Consider the following 22870-nt stretch of genomic DNA (forward strand, 5'->3'; position numbering starts at 1 on the left):
ATTTGGATAGTGGTCGATCTGAGAACAATGAGACGGGCGCGCGTGTGCACGTGAAGAGTCCATTTTACATTTTCAGTCTTTGAACGAAAACGACGTCTACCAGTCGGAATATTATCGCTATTTTACGAGAAAAATCGCATAAAAATTGATTTTAAACAGCGTCTGACATGCTTCGAAGTACGGTAATGGAATATTTTGAAATTTGTCACGATACGCGCCGGCGCGTCACCCTTCGTATAGTGTCTTGAACACACGAACAAAACGCCGCTATTTGGATATAACTATGGATTATTTGGAACCAAACCAACATTTGTTGTTGCAGTAGAAGTCCTGGGAGTGCATTCTGATGAAGAACAGCAAAGGTAATCCAATTTTTCTTATAGTAAATCTGAGTTTGGTGAGTGCTAAACTTGGTGGGTGTCAAAATGGCTAGCCTGTGATGGCCGGGCTATCTACTCAGAATATTGCAAAATGTGCTTTCGCCGAAAAGCTATTTTAAAATCTGACACCGCGATTGCATAAAGGAGTTCTGTATCTATAATTTTTTTAATAATTATGTTTTTTGTGAACGTTTATCGTGAGTAATTCAGTAAATTCACCGGAAGTGTTCGGTGGGAATTCTAGTTCTGAACGTCACATGCTAATGTAAAAAGCTGTTTTTTGATATAAATATGAACTTGATTGAACAAAACATGCATGTATTGTATAACATAATGTCCTAGGAGTGTCATCTGATGAAGATCATCAAAGGTCAGTGCTGCATTTAGCTGTCTTCTGGGTTTTTGTGACATTATATGCTAGCTTGAAAAATGGGTGTGTGATTATTTCTGGCTGGGTACTCTCCTGACATAAGCTAATGTTTTGCTTTCGTTGTAAAGCCTTTTTGAAATCGGACAGTGTGGTTAGATAAAGGAGAGTCTTGTCTTTAAAATGGTGTAAAATAGTCATATGTTAGAAAAATTTATGTTTTTGGATTTTCGAGGAGTTTGTATTTCGCGCCACGCCCTATCATTGGATATTGGAGCGGTGTTCCGCTAGCTGAACATCTAAATGTAAGAGGTTAACAAAAATAGTTGCTGAAACTAACTGTAGCTCTTTAAGTGTTGCAGTAATTTCAATCGCCGTAGTAGCTGACGTGTATAGTGTTGAGTCGTCCGCATACATAGATGGCATGTTGTTAGTAAAGATTGGAACAAGTAAGGGGCCTAGACAGCTGCCCTGGGTAATTCCTGATTCTACCTGGATTATGTTGTGTTAAATAACACCCTCTGTGATCTGTTAGACAGGTAACTCTTTATCCAAAATATATCAGGCGGTTTAAAGCCATAACACATAAATTTTTCCAGCAGCAGACTATGAGTGATAATGTCAAAAGCCGCACTGAAGTCTAACAAAACAGCCCCCTTAATCTTTTAGCCTATGGCTAGCACTGGAAAGTTTCTGTAGGACATTATATTTACTGATAGTCTTGTAGGCTAATTGATTAATCTATCTAGCAACAAGTTCATATTTAAGTTACCAATCGAGCTAAGTGTTTTGAGTTTCCACTTCCTCAGATGGTGGATAATAAATCATAAAAGTCACATTTTATTGGTCACATACACATTGTTAGCAGATGTCATTGCGAGTGTAGCGAAATGCTTGTGCTTCTAGTTCTGACAGTGCAGTAATATCTCAAATCTAACAATTCCACAACTACCTAATACACACATCTAAGTAATGGAATAAGAATATATACATATAAATAAATGCATGAGCAATGACAGAGTGGCATTGGCAAGATGCAATAGATGGTATAAAATACAGTATATACATATGGGATGAGTAATGCAATGTATGTAAACATGATTGAAGTGGGATTATTGAAGTAACTAGTGATCCATTTATTAAAGTGGCCAAGGATTTCAAGTTTATGTTGGCAACAGCCTCTGTGCTAGTGATGGCAGTTCGACAGTCTGATGGCCTTGAGATAGAACCTGTATTTCAGTCTCTCGGTCCCAGCTTTGATGCACCTGTACTGACCTCACCTTCTGGATGGTAGCGGGGTGAACAGGCAGCGGCTCGGGTGGTTGTTGTCCTTGGTCATTTTGGCCTTCCTGTGACATTGGGTGCTGGAGGTGTCCTGGAGGGCAGGTAGTTTGCCCCCGGTGATGCATTGTGCAGACCACACCACCCTCTGGAGACCCTTGCGGTTGTGTGCGGTGCAGTTGCCATACCAGGCGGTGATACAGCCTGACAGGAGGTTCTTAATTGTGCATGCGTCTGTAAAGGTTTGAATGTTTTAGGTGACAGGCCAAATTTCCTCAGCCTCCAGAAGTTGAAGAGGTGCTGTTGCGCCTTCTTCACCACACTGTCTGTGTAGGTGGACGATTTCAGTTTGTCCGTGATGTGTACGCCGAGGAACTTAAAACTTTCCACCTTCTCCACTACTGTCCCGTCGTTGTGGATAGGGGGGTGCTCCCTCTGCTGTTTCCTGAAGTCCACGATCATCTCCTTTTTGTTTTGTTGCCGTTGAGTGTGAGGTTGTTTTCCTGACACCACACACCATGTGCCCTCACCTCCTCCCTGTAGGCTGTCTGGTCGTTGTTTGTTAATCAAGCATACTACTGTTGTTTCGTCTGCAAACTTGATGATTTGAGTTGGAGGCGTGCATGGCCACACAGTCATGGGTGAACAGGGAGTACAGGAGGGGCAGAGCATGCACCCTTGTTGAGCCCAAGTGTTGAGGATCAGCGAAGTGGAGATGTTGTTTCCTACCTTCACCACCTGGGGGCGGCCCGTCAGGAAGTCCAGGACCCAATTGCACATGGTGGGCTTGAGCTCCATGGCCTCAAGCTTAATGATGAGCTTGGAGGGTACTATGGTGTTGAATGCTGAGCTATGATCAATGAACAGCATTCTTGCATTGGTATTAGAGGTCGACCGATTACGGTTTTTCAACGCCGATACCGATTTTATTGGAGGACCCAAAAAAGCCGATACCGATTAATCAGCAGATTTTTTTTTTTATTATTATAATTTTTTTTTATATACATATATTTGCAATAATGAGAATTACAGCAATACTGAATGAACACTTATTTTAACTTAATCCATCAAAATCAATTTAGTCTTAAATAAATAATGAAACATGTTCATGTTTGGTTTAAATAATGCAAAAACACAGTGTTGGAGAAGAAAGTAAAAGTGCAATATTTACCATGTAAAAAAGCTAACGTTTAAGTTCCTTGCTCAGAACATGTGAAAGCAGGTGTGGTTCCTTTTAACATGCGTCTTCAATATTCCCAGGTAAGAAGTTTTAGGTTGTAGTTATTATAGGACTATTTCATATACCTTTGACTATTGGATGTTCTAATAGTATTGCCAGCCTAATCTCGGGAGTTGATTGGCTTGAAGTCATAAACAGTGCAATGCTTGAAGCACAGCGAAGAGCTGCTGGCAAATGCAGGAAAGTGCTGTTTGAATGAATGCTTATGAGCCTGCTGCTGCCTACCACCGCTCAGACTGCTCTATCAAATCATAGACTTAATTATAATATAATAACACACAGAAATACGAGCCTTAGGTCATTAATATGGTCAAATCCGGAAACTATAATTTCGAAAACAAAACATTTATTCTTTCAGTGAAATACGGAACGTTCCGTATTTTATCTAACGGGTGACATCCCTAAGTCTAAATATTGCTGTTACATTGCACCACCTTCAATGTTATGTCATAATTATGTACAATTCTGGCAAATTAATTTATGGTCTTTGTTAGGAAGAAATGGTCTCCACACAGTCCGCAACGAGCCAGGCAGCCCGAACTGCTGCATATACCCTGACTGTGCTTGCACAAAACGCATCAGAAGTGACACAATTTCCCTAGTTAACCTGTTGGGTCTAGGGGGCAGCATTTGCACGTCTGGATAAAAAAAATGTACCCGATTTAATCTGGTTACTAATCCTACCCAGTAACTAGAATATGCATATACTTATTATATATGGATAGAAAACACTCTAAAGTTTCCAAAACTGTTTGAATGGTGTCTGTGAGTATAACAGAACTCATTTGGCAGGCAAAACCCTGAGACATTTTCTGACAGGAAGTGGATACCTGATGTGTTGTATTGACTTTAAACCTATCCCATTGAAAAACACAGGGGTTTAGGAATATTTTGGCACTTCCTATTGCTTCCACTAGATGTCACCAGCCTTTACAAAGTGTTTTGAGTCTTCTGGAGGGAGATCTGACCGAACAAGAAACGGTGATGTCCCATTAGACACCTGGCGCGCTACTTCATGTTGGGTACCCTCGTTCCAATACGTTATAAAAGAGTATGCATTCGTCCACCTTGAATATTATTCATGTTCTGGTTAAAAAAGGCCCTAATGATTTATGCTATACAACGTTTGACATGTTTGAACGAACGGAAATATATTTTTTCCCCTCGTTCATGACGAGAAGTCCGGCTGGCTTACATCATGTGCTAACGAGACGGAGATTTTTGGACATAAATGATGAGCTTTTTTGAACAAAACTACATTCGTTATGGACCTGTGATACCTGGAAGTGACATCTGATGAAGAGAATCAAAGGTAATGGATTATTTACATAGTATTTTCGATTTTAGATCTCCCCAACATGACGTCTAGTCTGTATCGCAACGCGTATTTTTCTGGGCACAGTGCTCAGATTATTGCAAAGTGTGATTTCCCAGTAAGGTTATTTTTAAATCTGGCAAGTTGATTGCGTTCAAAAGATGTAAATCTATAATTCTTTAAATGACAATATAATATTTTACCAATGTTTTCTAATTTTAATTATTTAATTTGTGACGCTGACTTGACTGCCGGTTATTGGAGGGAAACGATTTCCTCAACATCAATGCCATAGTAAAACGCTGTTTTTGGATATAAATATCAACTTGATAGAACTAAAAATGCATGCATTGTCTAACATAATGTCCTAGGAGTGTCATCTGATGGAGATTGTAAAAGGTTAGTGTATCATTTTAGCTGGTTTTATGGTTTTGGTGACCCTGTCTTTGACTTGACAAAACATTACACACAACTCTTGTAAATGTACTGTCCTAACATACTCTAAATTTATGCTTTCGCCGTAAAACCTTTTTGAAATCGTAAAACGTGGTTAGATTAAGGAGATGTTTATCTTTCAAATGGTGTAACATAGTTGTATTTTTGAAAAATTTGAATTTTGACATTTATTTGGATTCAAATTTGCCGCTCTTGAAATGCACCTGCTGTTGATGGAGTGCACCACGGGTGGCACGCTAGCGTCCCACCTAGCCCCAAGAGGTTAAAAGAAATTCATGTTAGCTGGCAGTATTAACTAAATATGCAGGTTTAAAAAAATATAAAACTACTGATTTTAAGAAAGGCAGTTATGTTTATGGTTAGGTACACATTGGTGCAACAACAGCGCTTTTTTGCGAATGCGCTTGTTAAATCATCACCTGTTTGGCGAAGTAGGCTGTGATTCAATGATACATTAACAGGACTGCATCGATTATATGCAACGCAGGACAAGCTAGATAACCACACATGGTTGATGATATTACTAGTTTAACTAGTGATTATGTTAAGATAAGTTTAATGCTAGCTAGCACCTTACCTTGGCTCCTTGCTGCACTCATGTAACAGATAGTCAGCCTGCCACGCAGTCTCCTCGAGAATTGCATTGTAATCGGCCATAATCGGTGTCCAAAAATACCGATTATGAAAACTTGAAATAATTAAGTTAATTATTTCATCGGCCATTCCGATAAATCGGTCGATCTCTAATTGGTATTCCTCTTGTCCCGATGGCTTAGGGCAGTGTGATGATGATGATTGCATCGTCTGTGTACCGATTGGGGCGTTAAGTAAATTGAAGTGGTTCTAAGGGTGACAGCCAAGGTGGAGGTGATATGATATTGACTAGTCTCTCAAAGCACTTCATGATGACAGAGGTGAGTGCTACTGAGCGATAGTCATTTAGTTCAGTTACCTTTGCCTTGGGTACAGGAACAATGGTGGCCATCTTGAAGCATGTGGAGACAGCTATAGTCTAGATATATAGCCTATGCAAAAAGATGTCAGCAAATTCATCGCTAAAGAGACCAAAGGAAATCTGATAATTCTGGATCCTATTTTGACAGGTTGCACATCAAAATATCAATCATGCATTCCCTGGATAGATTTTTATTATTATTAGAATACTTTATTAATTATAGGCTATCATCTCCATTTTCTTACGTGGCACTGGGAAAATAAATGTCTAGAGCCCTGCTGCTAATGTTATTAAGCAACTATCGAGAAATTATCGAGGAAACTAGTTAGAATGCAATAAATTTAACTTTTTGTCTGTAATTCAGCCAAATTACAAAATCACTATATTGGCTTCCTTTCCCCTTAAGCAATCTATGGACAAGGTATGACACTTATCCATGCTCTGAGTTTGTTTCCCTGGCACTATTTCCACATGCTAACATTTTAGGATTTGTGACAAAAATCCAATGCAAATCAATGGTACCTATGGGGAGAGTGGGGTAAGTTGTGCCAAAGGGTTAGTTGAACCACCCCTTGTTTCTAGGAAACCATACACAAAATGAATCATGTGACCAAATATTTAGAAGAGGTAATCATTTCATGGAGTCTGAAGGAAGAAACCACATGGAATAAGTTGTAAGCAAGTTTGGTCCAAAAAACTGATGTACACAATGTGTAATTTATTAATTGTGCTATAGGTTTCATGATGCTTGTATCTAAACCAAGTAGATATTTTTAAGACTGTTTTATACATCAGTTGGGGTCTCTAAGCTACAATATGGTCCTAAACCTAGCATTGCATCTTGTTATGGGTATGCTTGTAATCATTAAGCACTGGGAAGTTTTTCAGGATAAAGAAACGGAATGGAGCTTAGCACAGGCAAAATCCTAGAAGAAAACCTGGTTGTCTGCTTTCCATCAGACGTTGGGAGATTATTTCACCTTTCAGTTGGACAATAACCTAAAACACAAGGCCAAGTCTACACTGGAGTTGCTTACCAAGAGACAGTGAATGTTCCAAAGTGGTAGAGTTACAGTTTTGACTTAATTCTGCTTGAAAATTGTTGTTTAGCAATGATCTTGTCACGTCCTGGCCAGTATAAGGGTTAATTGTCATTGTAGTTTGGTCAGGATGTGGCAGAGGGTATTTGTTTTATGTGGTTCGGGGTGGTGTTTTGGTAAAAGGGCGTTTTGATTTAGTATTTCCGAGTTTTTGGTTTATGGTCTATGTTTATGTATTTCTATGTGGAGTCTAGTGAGTGTGTTTCTAGGGTTGATTAATTGGGGTTGGGACTCTCAATTGAAGGCAGGTGTTTTCTCTTTGCCTTTGATTGAGAGTCCCATATATTAGGGTGTGTTTGTGTTTGTCATTAGTGGGAGATTGTTTCTTGTCTAGCGTATGTGAGCCTGAGAAGACTGTCTATATCGTGAGTTCGTTTTGTTATTTTGTATGTTCATTTTGAGTCTAATAAATGTTCAAGATGAGCCAACACAATTCTGCTGCATATTGGTCCTCCTTTTCCGATGATGATTTCGCCATATCGTCTGACGACGACGAAATCCCTGACAGAATCTCCCACCAAATCAGGACCAAGCAGCAGAGGGATTTTGAATTGGACAAACGGGAGATATGGCCATGGGAGCAAGTTATGGCCGGAGAGGGCCCATGGAGAATGGCTGGTAAGGACCGGGAACGTTTCCGAGGAACACGACTGGCGTTGAAGCACGAGAGGCACCTCCAAGAATTGTTTTGGGGGGGGGCACACGGGTAGTTTGGCTAGGCCAAGGAAGAGCCAGAAGCCAGCTACCCGTGGTTATATGGAGGAGCGTATGAGGTGGAGGGCGCCATGTTTCGCTGAAGAGCGCACTATCTCACCCATACGCACGCACAGTCCGGTGCGCGTTATTCCAGCCCCTCGCAGGTGCCGTGCTAGAGTGGGCATCCAGCCTGGTAGGAGGATGCCTGCGCAGCGCATATGGTTGCCGGTACGCCTCCGAGGACCAGGCTACCCAACTCCCGCTCTACGCACGGCTACCATCAGGCCCCTGCACAGCCCAGTCCGCCCTGTACAAGCACCCCGCTCATACAGGGCTACTAGTTCCAGCCAGGACGGGTTGTGCAGGAGGTAAGATCAAGACTGCCTGTGCGCCTCCATAGCCCGGTGTTTCCAGTTCCTGTCTCTCGTGCGGACCCGGACGTGCGTCAGCCCAGTCCGACTCGTCCTGTTCCCGCTCCCCGCACTAGCCTGGAGGTACGTGTTCCCAGTCTGGTACGTCCAGTACCAGCACCACGCACCAGGCTTCAAGTGCGTCATCCCAGTCCGACGTCGCCAGGGCCGCCCGTCAGTCAAGAGTCGCCAGGGCCGCCCGTCAGTCAGGAGTCGCCAGGGCCGCCCGTCAGTCAGGAGTCGCCAGGGCCGCCCGTCAGTCAGGAGTCGCCAGGGCCGCCCGTCAGTCAGGAGTCGCCAGGGCCGCCCGACTGCCCGGAGTCGCCAGGGCCGCCCGACTGCCCGGAGTCGCCAGGGCCGCCCGACTGCCCGGAGTCGCCAGGGCCGCCCGACTGCCCGGAGTCGCCAGGGCCGCCCGACTGCCCGGAGTCGCCAGGGCCGCCCGACTGCCCGGAGTCGCCAGAGCGGCCCGACTGCCCGGAGTCGCCAGAGCGGCCCGACTGCCCGGAGACGCCAGAGCGGCCCATCGGCCCAGAGTCTGCCGATTACGAAGAACCAAGGGAGTCGAGCAGCAACCCTGAACTGAGTAAGCCTGACAATCCAGAACTTAAAATGATTAACTGTTCAATTAATGAGTCTGTATACAGGGTGGAGAAGAGGTCTGCCCAGGATCCAGAGCAAGGGGAGTCTGCCTACGGTCCGAGGCTGATCGGGGTCGGCAATCTGGAGGACAATAGGCCGGAGCCTGAACCACCACCTGCATAGGTGGGTTGGGGAGGGGGGGTGTAGCACAAGTGCCGTCGGTGACGGCAGCCACCCTCCCTTCCCTCCCTTTACTTTAGGGGGATTTTTGTTGTTGTTTGGGGTTTTTGTTTTTCTGGAGGTGCTTCCGGGGTTAGCACCTTTTAGGGGGGGTAGTGTCACGTCTTGGCCAGTATAAGGGTTAATTGTCATTGTATTGTAGTTTGGTCAGGACGTGGCAGAGGGTATTTGTTTTATGTGGTTCGGGGTGGTGTTTTGGTAAAAGGGCGTTTGATTTAGTATTTCCGTGATTTTGATTTTGGTTTATGGTCTATGTTTATGTATTTCTATGTGGAGTCTAGTGAGTGTGTTTCTATGGTTGATTAATTGGGGTTGGGACTCTCAATTGAAGGCAGGTGTTTTCTCTTTGCCTTTTATTGAGAGTCCCATATATTAGGGTGTGTTTGTGTTTGTCATTGGTGGGAGATTGTTTCTTGTCTAGCGTATGTGAGCCTGAAAACACTGTCTATATCGTGAGTTCGTTTTGTTATTTTGTATGTTCATTTTGAGTCTAATAAATGTTCAAGATGAGCCAACACAATTCTGCTGCATATTGGTCCTCCTTTTCCGACGATGATTTCGCCATATCGTCTGACGACGACGAAATCCCTGACAGATCTACAACAAATTTGACAGAGCTTGAAGAATTTTGAAAATAATAATGGTCAAATATTGTACAATACAGATGTGCAAAGCTCTTAGAGACATACCCAGAAAGATTCATAGCTGTAATTGCTGTCAAAGGTGATTCTGACACTCAGGGATGTGAATACTTATGTAAATGAAATATTTCTGCATTTCCTTTCCAATTAATGTGCTACATTTTTTTAAGTGACTTCATTGAGTTACACAATACATTTTTGAGAGTTTAATGTCAATCCCCTCAGTTCTAAACTGATGGTTTGGGATGTGGACTTTTGAGGTCTGAAAACATCTGACAATTGTTGATTTTGGAGTGCAGTGTCCCTTTAAGAAAATGTCATGCGTTTAGTAAAAATTTACAAATTACCTTCAAACATACACTATATCCATGTTTAAAAGTTGGTATGTAGTGGAAATCTTTGATCTGTTTTATGTGGGGTCCCCAACCTCAGACTGCTGGCGAGATGGAGATGGCGGAGGACTTTGATGAGCTCACACAGTCATCGGACACGGCCACATCTGACCTCGAAGACCCCACCTCTGGCTACCGTCACGCCTCTTTTCTCATCAAACAGCTCGACTCGGCCACTTTAGGTACACATGGCTAAAATCTACCACTTTAACCAAGTTTTTTTTGTGATGATTGGGCAGTGCCAAATTGCTGTGACACATGTATGTCTAAATCCATCTCTGTACATAATATCAGCTGATATCTTATAACCACAATGTATACTTTGTATCCTAGGCTCTATCTCAAACGGTCTTTCCATGATTCCTCGCATTCTATCTCCTTGCCTCTTTAGTATTTGAGGAGAAGATCCAAGGTCCCTCCCCTTTGACATTTATCTCCAATGCATTTTGAGAAGGAGGTGAGGAATCCAAGAAAGATGAATTGAGGAAGACCACAAGGCTCTAACCCTACTCCCCTCCCACCCCTCTGTCCCCTCAGACTCTGTGAGCATCGTGAAGCTCCAGAACATGTTCCACGAGTATGAGCGCACCATCCAGAGGGAGCGGGGCCGCCATGGGCGCCTGTCTGACAAGGTGAGCCAGCTGGAGGCCGAGCAGTGCGAGCTGATGGCCTCACTGGAGGAAAGCCGGGACAGCAAGCAGGCCCTGGATCACCGGCAGCTTGAGTTGGACACGGACCTCAACAACTTTAAGTAAGTTAGCCAAAGAGTTGATGTCTTTTTTGTCGTTCTGTGAGAAAATATATTTTTCTCTCCCTCTCAATGAACCTTTTCATATTTTAATGCTCTTTCAAATCTCTCTCTCTCACCCTTTGATTTTTATCATCTTTCCTTTCACTCTCTGTCTCTGCTAACACAGTAAGTGTAGATGTGACCCTCTGCTCTCTCTGTGTTCTGTCTCTCTGCTCTATGTGCTGTAGGTTCCAGCTGAAGCAGGAGCAGGAGAAGCACCGGAACGCCTCCATGCTGTATGACAAGACCCGGGAGATGCTGCGGAGGAAGGAGGAGGAGCTCCGGGCCGAGGCAGAGGAGAAGCACAAGGTGGAACTGGCCATGAGGAACCTGGAGCTGGAGATGAGGGCCATCCTTAACAACATGAAACAGGTAGAATGCACTCCGACTCTTTCTCTTTCTCGCTCTCTCTCTAAGCCCTCCTCTTCTTACATTTAAATTATGATAATAACATAATTGTTTTATACCTTGATTACACTGTTGTACATTGTGGATGACCCCTGACCTAGCGCTTTATATTGGTCAGTGGTAAAAAGGCAATAAGGACTGGTCTACAACATCTAGTAGTGTACATCCTTCTGTATTACTTTGTTGGTTAAAGCGAGCAAAGACGACCATCAATCATAGTTAACATGTTTTTAATGTTATTCCGCCATTGCCACACATACCACAGGTGTCATAACAGTGTTGTAAACAATCACTCAGAACCACATCAATTCATCTTCTTTTTTTGTTTTTTTACGAACATACACATTTATTATTATTTATTGTTATCATGTTTTTATTTAACTAGGCTAGTCAGTTTCTTTTTTTTTTCTTTTTTTTTCAAGATGGCGTAGCAGTCAGACATCTTTGTCCTATCCTGTCGTTTCCCTTGTATATATCTTTTTACATATTTTTCTTCGCATATCTTTTAAAAATATTTTCCTAAACCTCAACTTCTAAATACTCTCCTGCAACCCGCCTCACCCAATGTGGCGTGGATCAGTTTTTTTTCTTCTTCTAAAGTATTTGTATTTACTTCGGATCTGGAATCCCTCAACTGAAGCTAGCCAGCTAACCACCTACCAGCTATCAGTCAGCATACCATTGCTAGCGGTCATCAGCTAACCTTTAGCTCAGAAAGCTCTCGCCAGTTCGAACAACATGACTCAAACCAGTGCATAACGGACCTATTATTATTATTATTATTATTATTATTTTATATTTTTTTTTACCCATATCCCCAGATTCCTACCGCAAACTCTGAACATTTTCATCTGGATCTTTGCAACTAGCTAACCGCAATCCCGGGTGACTACTCCTGGCTAGCGTTTCCATCCCGGAGCAAGCCTGAAGCTAGCTAGGCCAGGGCTCCTGTGCTACCACCGAAGCCCACTCCTGGGCTACAATATCCGGACCCCTTCTGCTGCCGGTACGGGGCACGGAACCCCGCCGATCCTCTACGACTGGAATACTGACATAATCTGCCCGAGGATTCCAACAGGCCCCTCAGGCGCGATGTCCGCTGATGGCCCATTCTGCTAAACGGCCTGCTAGCTATCTAGAGCTACTTGGAACCCAACTAATTCCATGACTGGTCTAACGACGTCACCGCACGAAGAGGCAAAACAAACTTACCCCCATCGCGACGTCCCCAAAAGGCTAACTTGCTGGGGCTAGCAAGAAACCTGCTTCTTTTACTCTCTGTTCCAAATGTGCTAGACGGCCAGTTCGTATAGCCTTTAGCCGTACCCTTCTCCTACTTCTCCTCTGTTCCTCTGGTGATGTGGAGGTTAATCCAGGTCCTGCAGTGCCTAGCTCCACTCTCACTCCCCAGGCGCTCTCATTTGTTGACTTCAGTAACTGTAAAAGCCTTGGTTTCATGCATGTTAACAGTAGAAGCCTACTCCCTAAGTTTGTTTTACTCACTGCTTTAGCACACTCTGCCAACCCGGATGTCTTAGCCGTGTCTGAATCCTGGCTTAGGAAAACCACCAGAAACCCTGAAATCTCCATCCCTAACTACAACATTTTCCGCCAAGATAGAACGGCCAAAGGGGGGGGGCAGTGTTGCAATCTACTGCAAAGATAGCCTGCAGAGTTCTGTATTACTATCCAAGTCTGTACCCAAACAATTCGAGCTTCTACTTCTAAAAATTCACCTTTCCAGAAACAAGTCTCTCACTGTTGCCGCTTGCTATAGACCTCCCTCTGCCCCCAGCTGTGCCCTCGATATGTGAATTGATTGCCCCCCCATCTATCTTCTGAGCTCGTGCTACTAGGTGACCTAAACTGGGACATGCTTAACACCCCGGCCAGCCTACATTCTAAGCTTCATGCCCTCAATCTCACACAAATTGTCAATGAACCTACCAGGTACAACCCCAAATCCGTAAACACGGGCACCCTCAAAGATGTCATCTTAACTAACTCGCCCTCCAAATACACCTCTGCTGTTTTCAATCAAGATCTCAGCGATCACTGCCTCATTGCCTGCATCTGTAATGGGTCTGCGACCAAACGACCACCCCTCATCACTGTCAAACGCTCCCTGAAACACTTCTGCAAGAAGGCCTTTCTAATCGACCTGACCGGGGTATCCTGGAATGACATTGACCTCATACCGTCAGTAGATGATGCGTGGCTATTCTTTAACCTGTTATGGCTAGGGGGCAGTATTTTCACGGCTGGATAAAAAACGTACCCGATTTAATCTGGTTACCACTCCTACCCAGTAACTAGAATATGCATATACTTATTACATATGGATAGAAAACACCCTAAAGTTTCTAAAACTGTTTGAATGGTGTCTGTGAGTATAACAGAACTCATTTGTCAGGCAAAAACCTGACAAGGTTTCAGGCAGGAAGTGGCCTGTCTGACAAGGTGTCGTTCTTCTTGTCTCTGTTTATTGACGAGTGAGGATCTTAGCTGTCCCGTGACACTTCCTACGGCTGCCATAGGGTCTCAGAAGGCGGTAAAAAGCTGAATCGTGGCTTTGCAGGCTCTGGCTGAAAAAAAGTAGCGCGTTTGGGTAGTGGCTGGTTACAGTACTGTGAGACTCAGGCTCGTGCCCGCGTCGACCGAAAGCTTTGTTTACTTTCCTCTGTTTAGCTAAAAGGAGATTCCCGGTCGGAATATTATCGCTTTTTTACGAGAAAAATGGCATAAAAATGGATTTTAAACAGCGGTTGACATGCTTCGAAGTACGGTAATGGAATATTTAGATTTTTTATGTCACGAATTGCGCCATGCGCCGGACCCTGATTTACCATTTCAGATAGTGTCTGGGACGCACGAACAAAACGCCGCTATTCGGATATAACGATGGATTATTTTGGACCAAACCAACATTTGTTATTGAAGTAGCAGTCCTGGGAGTGCATTCTGACGAAGACAACAAAAGGTAATCAAACTTTTATAATAGTAAACCTGATATTGGTGAGTGCTAAACTTGCCGGGTGTCTAAATAGCTAGCCCGTGATGCCTGGGCTATGTACTTAGAATATTGCAAAATGTGCTTTCACCAAAAAGCTATTTTAAAATCGGACATATCGAGTGCATAGAGGAGTTCTGTATCTATAATTCTTAAAATCATTGTTATGCTTTTTGTGAACGTTTATCGTGAGTAATTTAGTAAATTCTTAGTGAATTCGCCGGAAGTTTGCGGGGGGTATGCTAGTTCTGAACGTCACATGCTAATGTAAAAAGCTGTTTTTTGATATAAATATGAACTTGATTGAACAAAACATGCATGTATTGTATAACATAATGTCCTAGGAGTGTCATCTGATGAAGATCATCAAAGGTTAGTGCTGCATTTAGCTGTGGTTTTGGTTTTTGTGACATTATATGCTAGCTTGAAAAATGGGTGTCTGATTATTTCTGGCTTGGTACTCTGCTGACATAATCTAATGTTTTGCTTTCGTTGTAAAGCCTTTTTGAAATCGGACAGTGTGGTTAGATAAAGGAGAGTCTTATCTTTAAAATGCTGTGAAATAGTCATATGTTGTAAAAATTGAAGTTTTTGTATTTTTGAGGAATTTGTAATTCGCGCCACACCTATCATTGGATATTGGAGCAGGTGTTCCGCTAGCGGAACGTCTAGATGTAAGAGGTTTTAAAAGTGCCTTCCTCACCATCTTAAATAAGCATGTCCCACTCAAATTTGTTTATCTAGGAATAGATATAGTCCTTGGTTCACTCCAGACCTGTCTGCCCTTGACCAGCACAAAAACATCATGTGGCATTCTGCATTAGCATCGAATAGCCCCCGAGATATGCAACTTTTCAGGGAAGTTAGGAACAAATATACACAGGCAGTTAGAAAAGCTAAGGCTAGCTTTTTCAAACAGAAATTTGCATACAGTTGTACTAACTCAAAAAGGTTCTGGGACACTGTAAAGTCCATGGAGAATAAGAGCACCTCTTCCCAGCTGCCCACTGCTCTGAGGCTAGGAAACACTGTTACCACCGATAAATCCATTATAATTGATCATTTCAATATGCATTTCTGTACGGCTGGTCATGCTTTCCACCTGGCTACCCCTACCCCGGTCAACTGCCCGGCACCCTCCACAGAAACCCGCCAAAGCCCCCACCATTTCTCCTTCACCCAAATCCAGATAGCTGATGTTCTGAAAGAGCTGCAAAATCTGGACCCATACAAATCAGCCGGGCTAGACAATCTGGACCCTCTCTTTCTAAAATTATCTGCCGAAATTGTTGCAACCCCTATTACTAGCCTGTTCAACATCTCTTTCGTATTGTCTGAGATTCCCAAAGATTGGAAAGCTGCCGGGGTCATCCCCCTCTTCAAATGCGGTGACACTCTAGACCCAAACTGCTACAGACCTACATCTATCCTTCCCTGTCTTTCTAAGGTCTTCGAAAGCCAAGTTAACAAACAGATTACCGACCATTTCGAATCCCACCGTACCTTCTCCGCTATGCAATCTGGTTTCTGAGCTGGTCATGGGTGCACCTCAGCCACGCTCAAGGTCCTAAACGACATCATAACCGCCATCGATAAGAGACATTACTGTGCAGCCGTATTCATCGACCTGGCCAAGGCTTTCGACTTTGTCAATCCTAACATTCTTATTGGCAGACTCGACAGCCTTGGTTTATGAAATGATTGCCTCGCCTGGTTTACTAACTACTTATCTGATAGAGTTCAGTGTGTCAAATCGGTGGGCCTGTTGTCCGGACCTCTGGCAGTCTCTATGGGTGAGCCACAGGGTTCAATTCTTGACTCTCTTCTCTGCATACATCAATGATGTCACTCTTGCTGCTGGTGATTCTCTGATCCACCTCTACGCAGACGACACCATTCTGTATAGTCTGGCCCCTCTTTGGACACTGTGTTAACTAACCTCCAGACGAGCTTCAATGCCATACAACTCTCCTTCCGTGGCCTCCAACTGCTCTTAAACGCAGGTAAAACTAAATGCATGCTATTCAATCGATCACTGCCCGCACCTACTCGCCCATCCAGCATCACTACTCTGGACGGCTCTGACTTAGAATACGTGGACAACTACAAATACCTGGGTGTCTGGTTAGACTGTAAACTCTCCTTCCAGACTCACATTAAGCATCTCCAATCCAAAATTAAATCTAGAATCGGCTTCCTATATCGCAACAAAGCATCCTTCACTCATGCTGCCAAACACACCCTTGTAAAACTGACCATCCTACCGATCCTCAACTTCGGTGATGTCCTCTATAAAATAGCCTCCAACACTCTACTCAACAAACTGGATGCAGTCTATCACAGTGCCATCCGTTTTGTCACCAAAGCCCCATACACTACCCACCGTTGTGACCTATATGCTCTCGTTGGTTGGCCCTCGCTTCATTCTCGTCGCCAAACCCACTGGCTACAGGTTATCTACAAGGCTCTGCTAGGTAAAGCCCCGCCTTATCTCAGCTCACTGGTCACCACAGCAGCACCCACTCGTAGCATGCACTCCTGCAGGTATATCTCACTGTTCACCCCCAAAGCCAATTCCTACTTTGGTCGTCTTTCCTTCCAGTTCTCTGCTGCCAATGACTGGAACGAACTGCAAAAATCTCTTAAGCTGGAGACTCATATCTCCCTCACTAGCTTTAAGCACCAGCTGTCAGAGCAGCTCACAGATCACTGCACCTGTACATAGCCCATCTGTAAACAGCCCATCTATCTACCTACCTCATCCCCATACTGTATTTATTTATTTATCTTGCTCCTTTGCACCCCAGTATCTCTACTTGCACATTCATCTTCTGCACATCTACCATTCCAGTGTTTAATTGCTACATTGTAATTACTTCGCCACCATGGCCTATTTATTGCCTTAACTTACCTCATTTGCACTCACTGGATATATACTTTTTGTTTTCTTTTGTTCTACTGTATTATTGACTGTATGTTTTGTTTATTCCATGTGTAACTCTGTGTTGTTGTATGCGTCGAATTTCTACGCTTTATCTTGGCCAGGTCGCAGTTGCAAATGAGAACTTGTTCTCAACTAGCCTACCTGGTTAAATAAAGGTGAAATATATATCTTTTTTTAAAAGAACAAATTCTTATTTACAATGACGGCCTGGGCAATCATTCAGGCAGAAAATAGCCAACCTGGAATGCAACTTGCGTCCCATTTACGATTTCTGCAGGTGACCGGCCACATTCCTAGGGTGCTGCTCTTTAAGACAATAAAGCCACGTATGGATCAGTGTGCTGCCTTTTTTTAAGTCTCTTCACGATTTGCCCACTTTTTTCAGCCTTTCTGTTACTTTTATGATATAGCAGACTAGAGGTTATATGTCTGAACTCCTAATGCTCTGCAAATGTCTTAAACTCAGGTGCATTGTCAGAAATGTGGAATCCCATGCCTTGCAAAAAAAATTATTTCAAATGCAAAATGACAGTCTTTGCTGTTGTGCTGGACAAGAGTGCAATTTCAGGGTAATTTGACAAGTAGTCGATAATCAAGAAATTGTCCTTACCATTGCAGTGAAACAAGTCGACTCCATCCTTCTCCCAGGTTGTGGTGGTTACCTTTCCCATAACCACGGGCTTCTTGAGCTGTCTAATGAAATTTGAGATGTCACAGTTTCCCACCATTTGCTCAGTATCAGAATGTATATTTGGCCAATAAAGGGACTCTCCTGGCCCTTCTCTTACATTTCTCAGCTCTCAGATATTCTTCATGCGCTCTCTGTATCATCTCCTGATGCATTGAAGTAGGTAGCACCATTCTGTTATTCTTCAACAGCACACCATTTACCACTGACAGTTCTGTGCTTAATGAGAAGTACTGCTTACAAGAGCCTTTTTGCCAGCCATTTTCCAGATTCTGGATCACCTTCAAAAGAATGGGATCTGTTGTGGTCTCTTCAGCTATTCTCCTTAGTTGCTGCTCAGAAACAGGAAGTGACTGCATGACCATATCCACATGCAAGGCAACCTCCTTCATAGACACCTGACTGAGGCTGATTTGGGCCACCACTGGTGGAGCTCTTGAGAGGGCATCTGCTACCACTAAAGTTGACCCAGGCACATACACTACCGTTCAAAGCTTTGGGGTCACTTAGAAATGTCCTTGTTTTGTAAGAAAAGCAACAAAAAAATTGGTCCATTAAAATAACCCACAATTGATCAGAAATACAGTGTAGTTAATGTTGTAAATGACTATTGTAGCTGGTAACGGCTCATTTAAAAAAAAAAATGGAATATCTACATTGGCTTACAGAGGCCCATTATCAGCAACTACCACTCCTGTGTTCCAATGGCACGTTGTGTTAGCTAATCCAAGTTTATAATTTCAAAAGGCTGATTTATCATTAGAAAACCCTTTTGCAATTATGTTAGCATAGCTGAACTGCAATAAAACTGGCCTTCTGTAGACTAGTTGAGTTTCTGGAGCGTCAGCATTTGTGGATTCGATTACAGGCTCAAAATGGGCAGAAACAAAGCACTTCCTTCTGAAACTCAACAGTCTATTCTTGTTCTGAGAAATGAAGGCTATTCAATGCGAGAAATTGCCAAGAAACTGACGATATCGTTCAACGCTGTGTACTACTCCCTTCACAGAACAGCGCAAACTGGCTCTAACCAGAATAGAAAGAGGAGTGAGAGGCCCCGGTGCACAACTGAGCAAGAGGACAAGTACACTAGAGTGTCTAGTTTGAGAAAGACGCCTCACAAGTCTTCAACTTGCAGCTTCATTAAATACTAACCGCAAAACACCAGTCTCAACATCAACAGTGAAGAGGTGACTCCGGAATGCTGGCTTTCTAGGCAGAGTTCCTCTGTCCAGTGTCTGTGTTCTTTTACCCATCTTAATCTTTTTATTGGCCGGTCTGAGATATGGCTAACTCTTGATCTTATTTTAATGGACACATTTTTTTATTTTCTTTCAAAAACAAGGACATTTCTAAGTGACCCCAAACTTTTTGAACGGTGGTGTAGGTTAGCACAAAATCATAGCATCGTCATCATCCTTTGAAGGCGAGGAGGCATGTCATTTAGATTTTTTTTGAGAGATTGGAATAAGGGGTTTATGGTCTGTTTCTAGAATCACCTTTGGTAAGCCATAAATGTAACAGTGAAACTTATCACAACCAACGACCAACCCTAGGCACTCATTTTCTATTTGAGCATAACGCTTCTCAGCATCGGTCAAAGATCATGCCTCATAAGCCACAGGCTTCCACATACCTTGATGCTCCTGAAGCAGCACTGCTCCAATGCCATCTTTGGAGGCTTCCGTGGACACCTTAGTAGGCCTGTTAGGTTCGAATAAAGTTAGCACTGGCTCTTTAGCCAAAATGTTCTTTACATCATTCCACTCTTTCATGTTCTCTGTTCCATGAGGACTCTGTCTTGTCCTGAAGGAGCATCTTAACCTCTTGGCGTTCCCCTAGGATAGGGGGCGCTAAAGCGATTTTTGAAATTTTAAACGGCCTCCTACTCAAACTCAGAAGCTAGGATATGCATATAATTAATACTTGTGGATAGAAAACACCCTAAAGTTTCTAAAACTGTTTGAATGGTGTCTGTGAGTATAACAGAACTCATATGGCAGTCAAAACCCCGAGACAGATCGAAACAGGAAGTGGAATTCTGAATTGCGAACTTAACTTATTCACGTTGCCTATTAATCACACCGTGAGCTATGGTTCATTGAGCACTTCCTATTGCTTCCACTAGATGTCCCCAGTCTTTACAAAGTGGTTTGAGTCTCCTACTGTTTAAACTGAATGAATGAGACGCTGTGGAACGTGGTCACATGGAGAGGGCCATCACCATTATGACGCCGGCGCCCCTGGTTACCCTCCCCTTTCGAAACGTTTTGAAACACAATGCAATCGTCCCCCTCGAATCTTATTGGCTCTCTTGTTGAAAAACGCCCTGAAGATTTATGTTATACAACGTTTGACATGTTTGAACGAACCTAAATGGGAAAAAAATGCATTTTCTCGAAATGGCTGTCCCGTGGCCGACGGAGCATTTGAATCAGCCTTCAGACGCGCTAACAAGAACAAGCTCTTGGAACATAAAGGAGTAATTTTTTCGAACGAAAATACATTTGTTGTGGACCTGGGATTCCTGGAAGTGCTTTCTGATGAAGACAACCAAAGGTAAGGGATTATTGACAATAGTATACAAGACTAGATGTGATATGCGATTGTTCCAAGATGGCGCTGACCTGTAACGTTAGCCTATTTTTCAGAGTATCGCATCCCCTTTCATCGCAAAGTATGATTACCCAGTAAAGTTAATTTTAAATCTGGCATTACAGGTGCTTTCAAGAGATATTCATCTATACATCTTAGCATGACAATATTACATTTTAAAAATGTTTTCGAATAGTAAATTGTAGCTCTGTTTCATCGGATGCATTTGAGGGAAAATAGTTAGTCAACGTTACGCACCGATGTAAAATGCTGTTTTTATATATAAATATGAACTTTATCGAACAAAAGAATGCATGTATTGTGTAACATGATGTCCTAGGAGTGTCATCTGATGAAGATTGTCAAAGGTTAGTGCTGCATTTAGCTGTTTTTTGGTTATTTGTGATGCATGTGGTTGGTCGGAAAATGGCTATGTGGCTACTTTTACGATATACTCTAACATAATCTAATGTTTTGCTTTTGCTGTAAAGCCTTTTTGAAATCGGACAACGTGGTTCGATTCAGGAGAGGTGTATCTATAAAACGATATAATTTGAATTTATTTTTTATTTTTTTAATTATTACATTTTGATATGCTAATGGCGATATGATTTTTCGCTGGATGCGGGACGGAGGCCGCACAGGGGTTAAAGTAAACTGTTTTAGCTGACAGGTTTGGTACAACTTCCCCAAATAATTTACTATACCTAAAAGACACAGAATTGTTTTATTTCACCTTTATTTAACCAGGTAGGCCAGTTGAGGACAAGTTTTCATTTACAACTGCGACCTGGCCAAGATAAAGCAAGGCAGTGCGAGTAAAACAACAACAACAGAGTTACACATAAACAAACGTACAGTCAATAACACCATAGAAAAATCTATATACAGTGTCTGCAAATGTAGTACGATTAGGGATGTAAGGCAATAAATAGGCCATAGTGGCAAAATAATGACAATTTAGGAATTAAACACTGGAGTGATAGATGTGCAGAAGATGAATGTGGAAGTAGAGATACTGGGGTGCGAAGGGGCAAAAAAAAAAGAATAACAGTATGGGGATGAGGTAGTTGGATGGGCTATTAACAGATGGGCTATGTACAGGTGCAGTGATCTGTCAGCTGCTCTGACAGCTGGTGCTTAAAGTTAGTGAGGGAGATATGAGTCTCCAGCTTCAGGGATTTTTGCAATTCGTTCCAGTCATTGGCAGCAGAGAACTGGAAGGAAAGGCGGCCAAAGGGGGAATTGGCTTTGGGGGTGACCAGTGAGATATACCTGCTGGAATGCCTTTCCTATCTGTGGGATTTGCCATCTCCCTCACCACTTCGACCTTGGCATGATCAGGCTGCACACCCTCCGAGGACAGCTTGTCCCCAAGAAATGTGATTTCCATTCAGAACTGCCTTCCCTGTGGCTCAGTTGGTAGAGCATGGTGCTTGCAACACCAGCATGGTGTGTGCAACACCAGGGCAGTGGGTTCGATTCCCACGGGGGGCCAGTACATTTTTTTTTAATGCATGAAATTAAAATGAAATGTATGTATTCACTACTGTAAGTCGCTCTGGATAAGAGCGTCTGCTAAATGACTAAACTGTAACTGTAAACTGTAACATTTAACCCGATTTTTAACTTCAAAGCATGCTTCTGAACCCTCTGCGGAGTATTTTCCTGCCGCTTATTGTGGTCCTGAATAGTGGACCACAAAATAATCCACATACACTCAAACTCCCTCTAACCCCTCAATGACACTTTCCATGGCCTTGTGAAATAGTTCAGGTGAAGAACTAATGCTTAAGGGTAACCTCTTAAAGGAATATCTTCCAAAGGGAGTATTGACTGTACCCAGTTTGGTGCTAGCTGCATCCAACCTCACCTGCCAGAATCCATTTGAAGTAGAGGTCGACCGATTATGATTTTTCAATACCGATTTATTGGAGGGGCAATAAAAGCCTATACCGATAAATCGGCCGATTTTATGTGTGTGTGTGTGTGTGTGTGTGTGTATATATATATAACTTGTTAGGGCTAGGGGGCAGTATTGACACGGCTGGATAAAAAACGTACCCGATTTAATCTGGTTACTACTCCTGCCCAGTAACTAGAATATGCATATAATTATTGGCTTTGGATAGAAAACACTCCAAAGTTTCTAAAACTGTTTGAATGGTGTCAGAGTATAACAGAACTCAAATGGCAGGTCAAAACCTGAGAAGATTCTGTACAGGAAGTACCCTGTCTGACCATTTCTTGAACTTCTTTGCCATCTCTATCAATTACAAAGGATCTCTGCTATAACGTGACACTTTCTACAGCTCACATGGTCTCTCAGAAGGCGGCAAAAAGCTGAATCGTGGCTTTGCAGGCTCTGGCTGAAACAAAG

At 43.0% G+C, this 22870-nt stretch overlaps 1 protein-coding gene across 3 annotated transcripts in view; it reads left to right on the forward strand.

Annotated features, from left to right (window-relative positions):
- LOC106560721 (alanine and arginine rich domain containing protein) overlaps window positions 1–22870 on the forward strand; it is a 164778-nt gene that overhangs the window by 66247 nt on the left and 75661 nt on the right. For all 3 annotated transcript variants that reach the window (XM_082957124.1, XM_082957126.1, XM_082957125.1), the window contains 3 exons: window positions 10096–10237; window positions 10593–10806; window positions 11034–11217. In XM_082957124.1, the coding sequence (XP_082813250.1) occupies window positions 10096–10237; window positions 10593–10806; window positions 11034–11217 (540 nt within the window). The remainder of the gene's footprint in view (window positions 1–10095; window positions 10238–10592; window positions 10807–11033; window positions 11218–22870) is intronic.

Source organism: Salmo salar, chromosome 10 (assembly GCF_965601325.2).
Source record: "Salmo salar chromosome 10, fSalSal1, whole genome shotgun sequence".
Taxonomy (NCBI): Eukaryota; Metazoa; Chordata; class Actinopteri; order Salmoniformes; family Salmonidae; genus Salmo; species Salmo salar.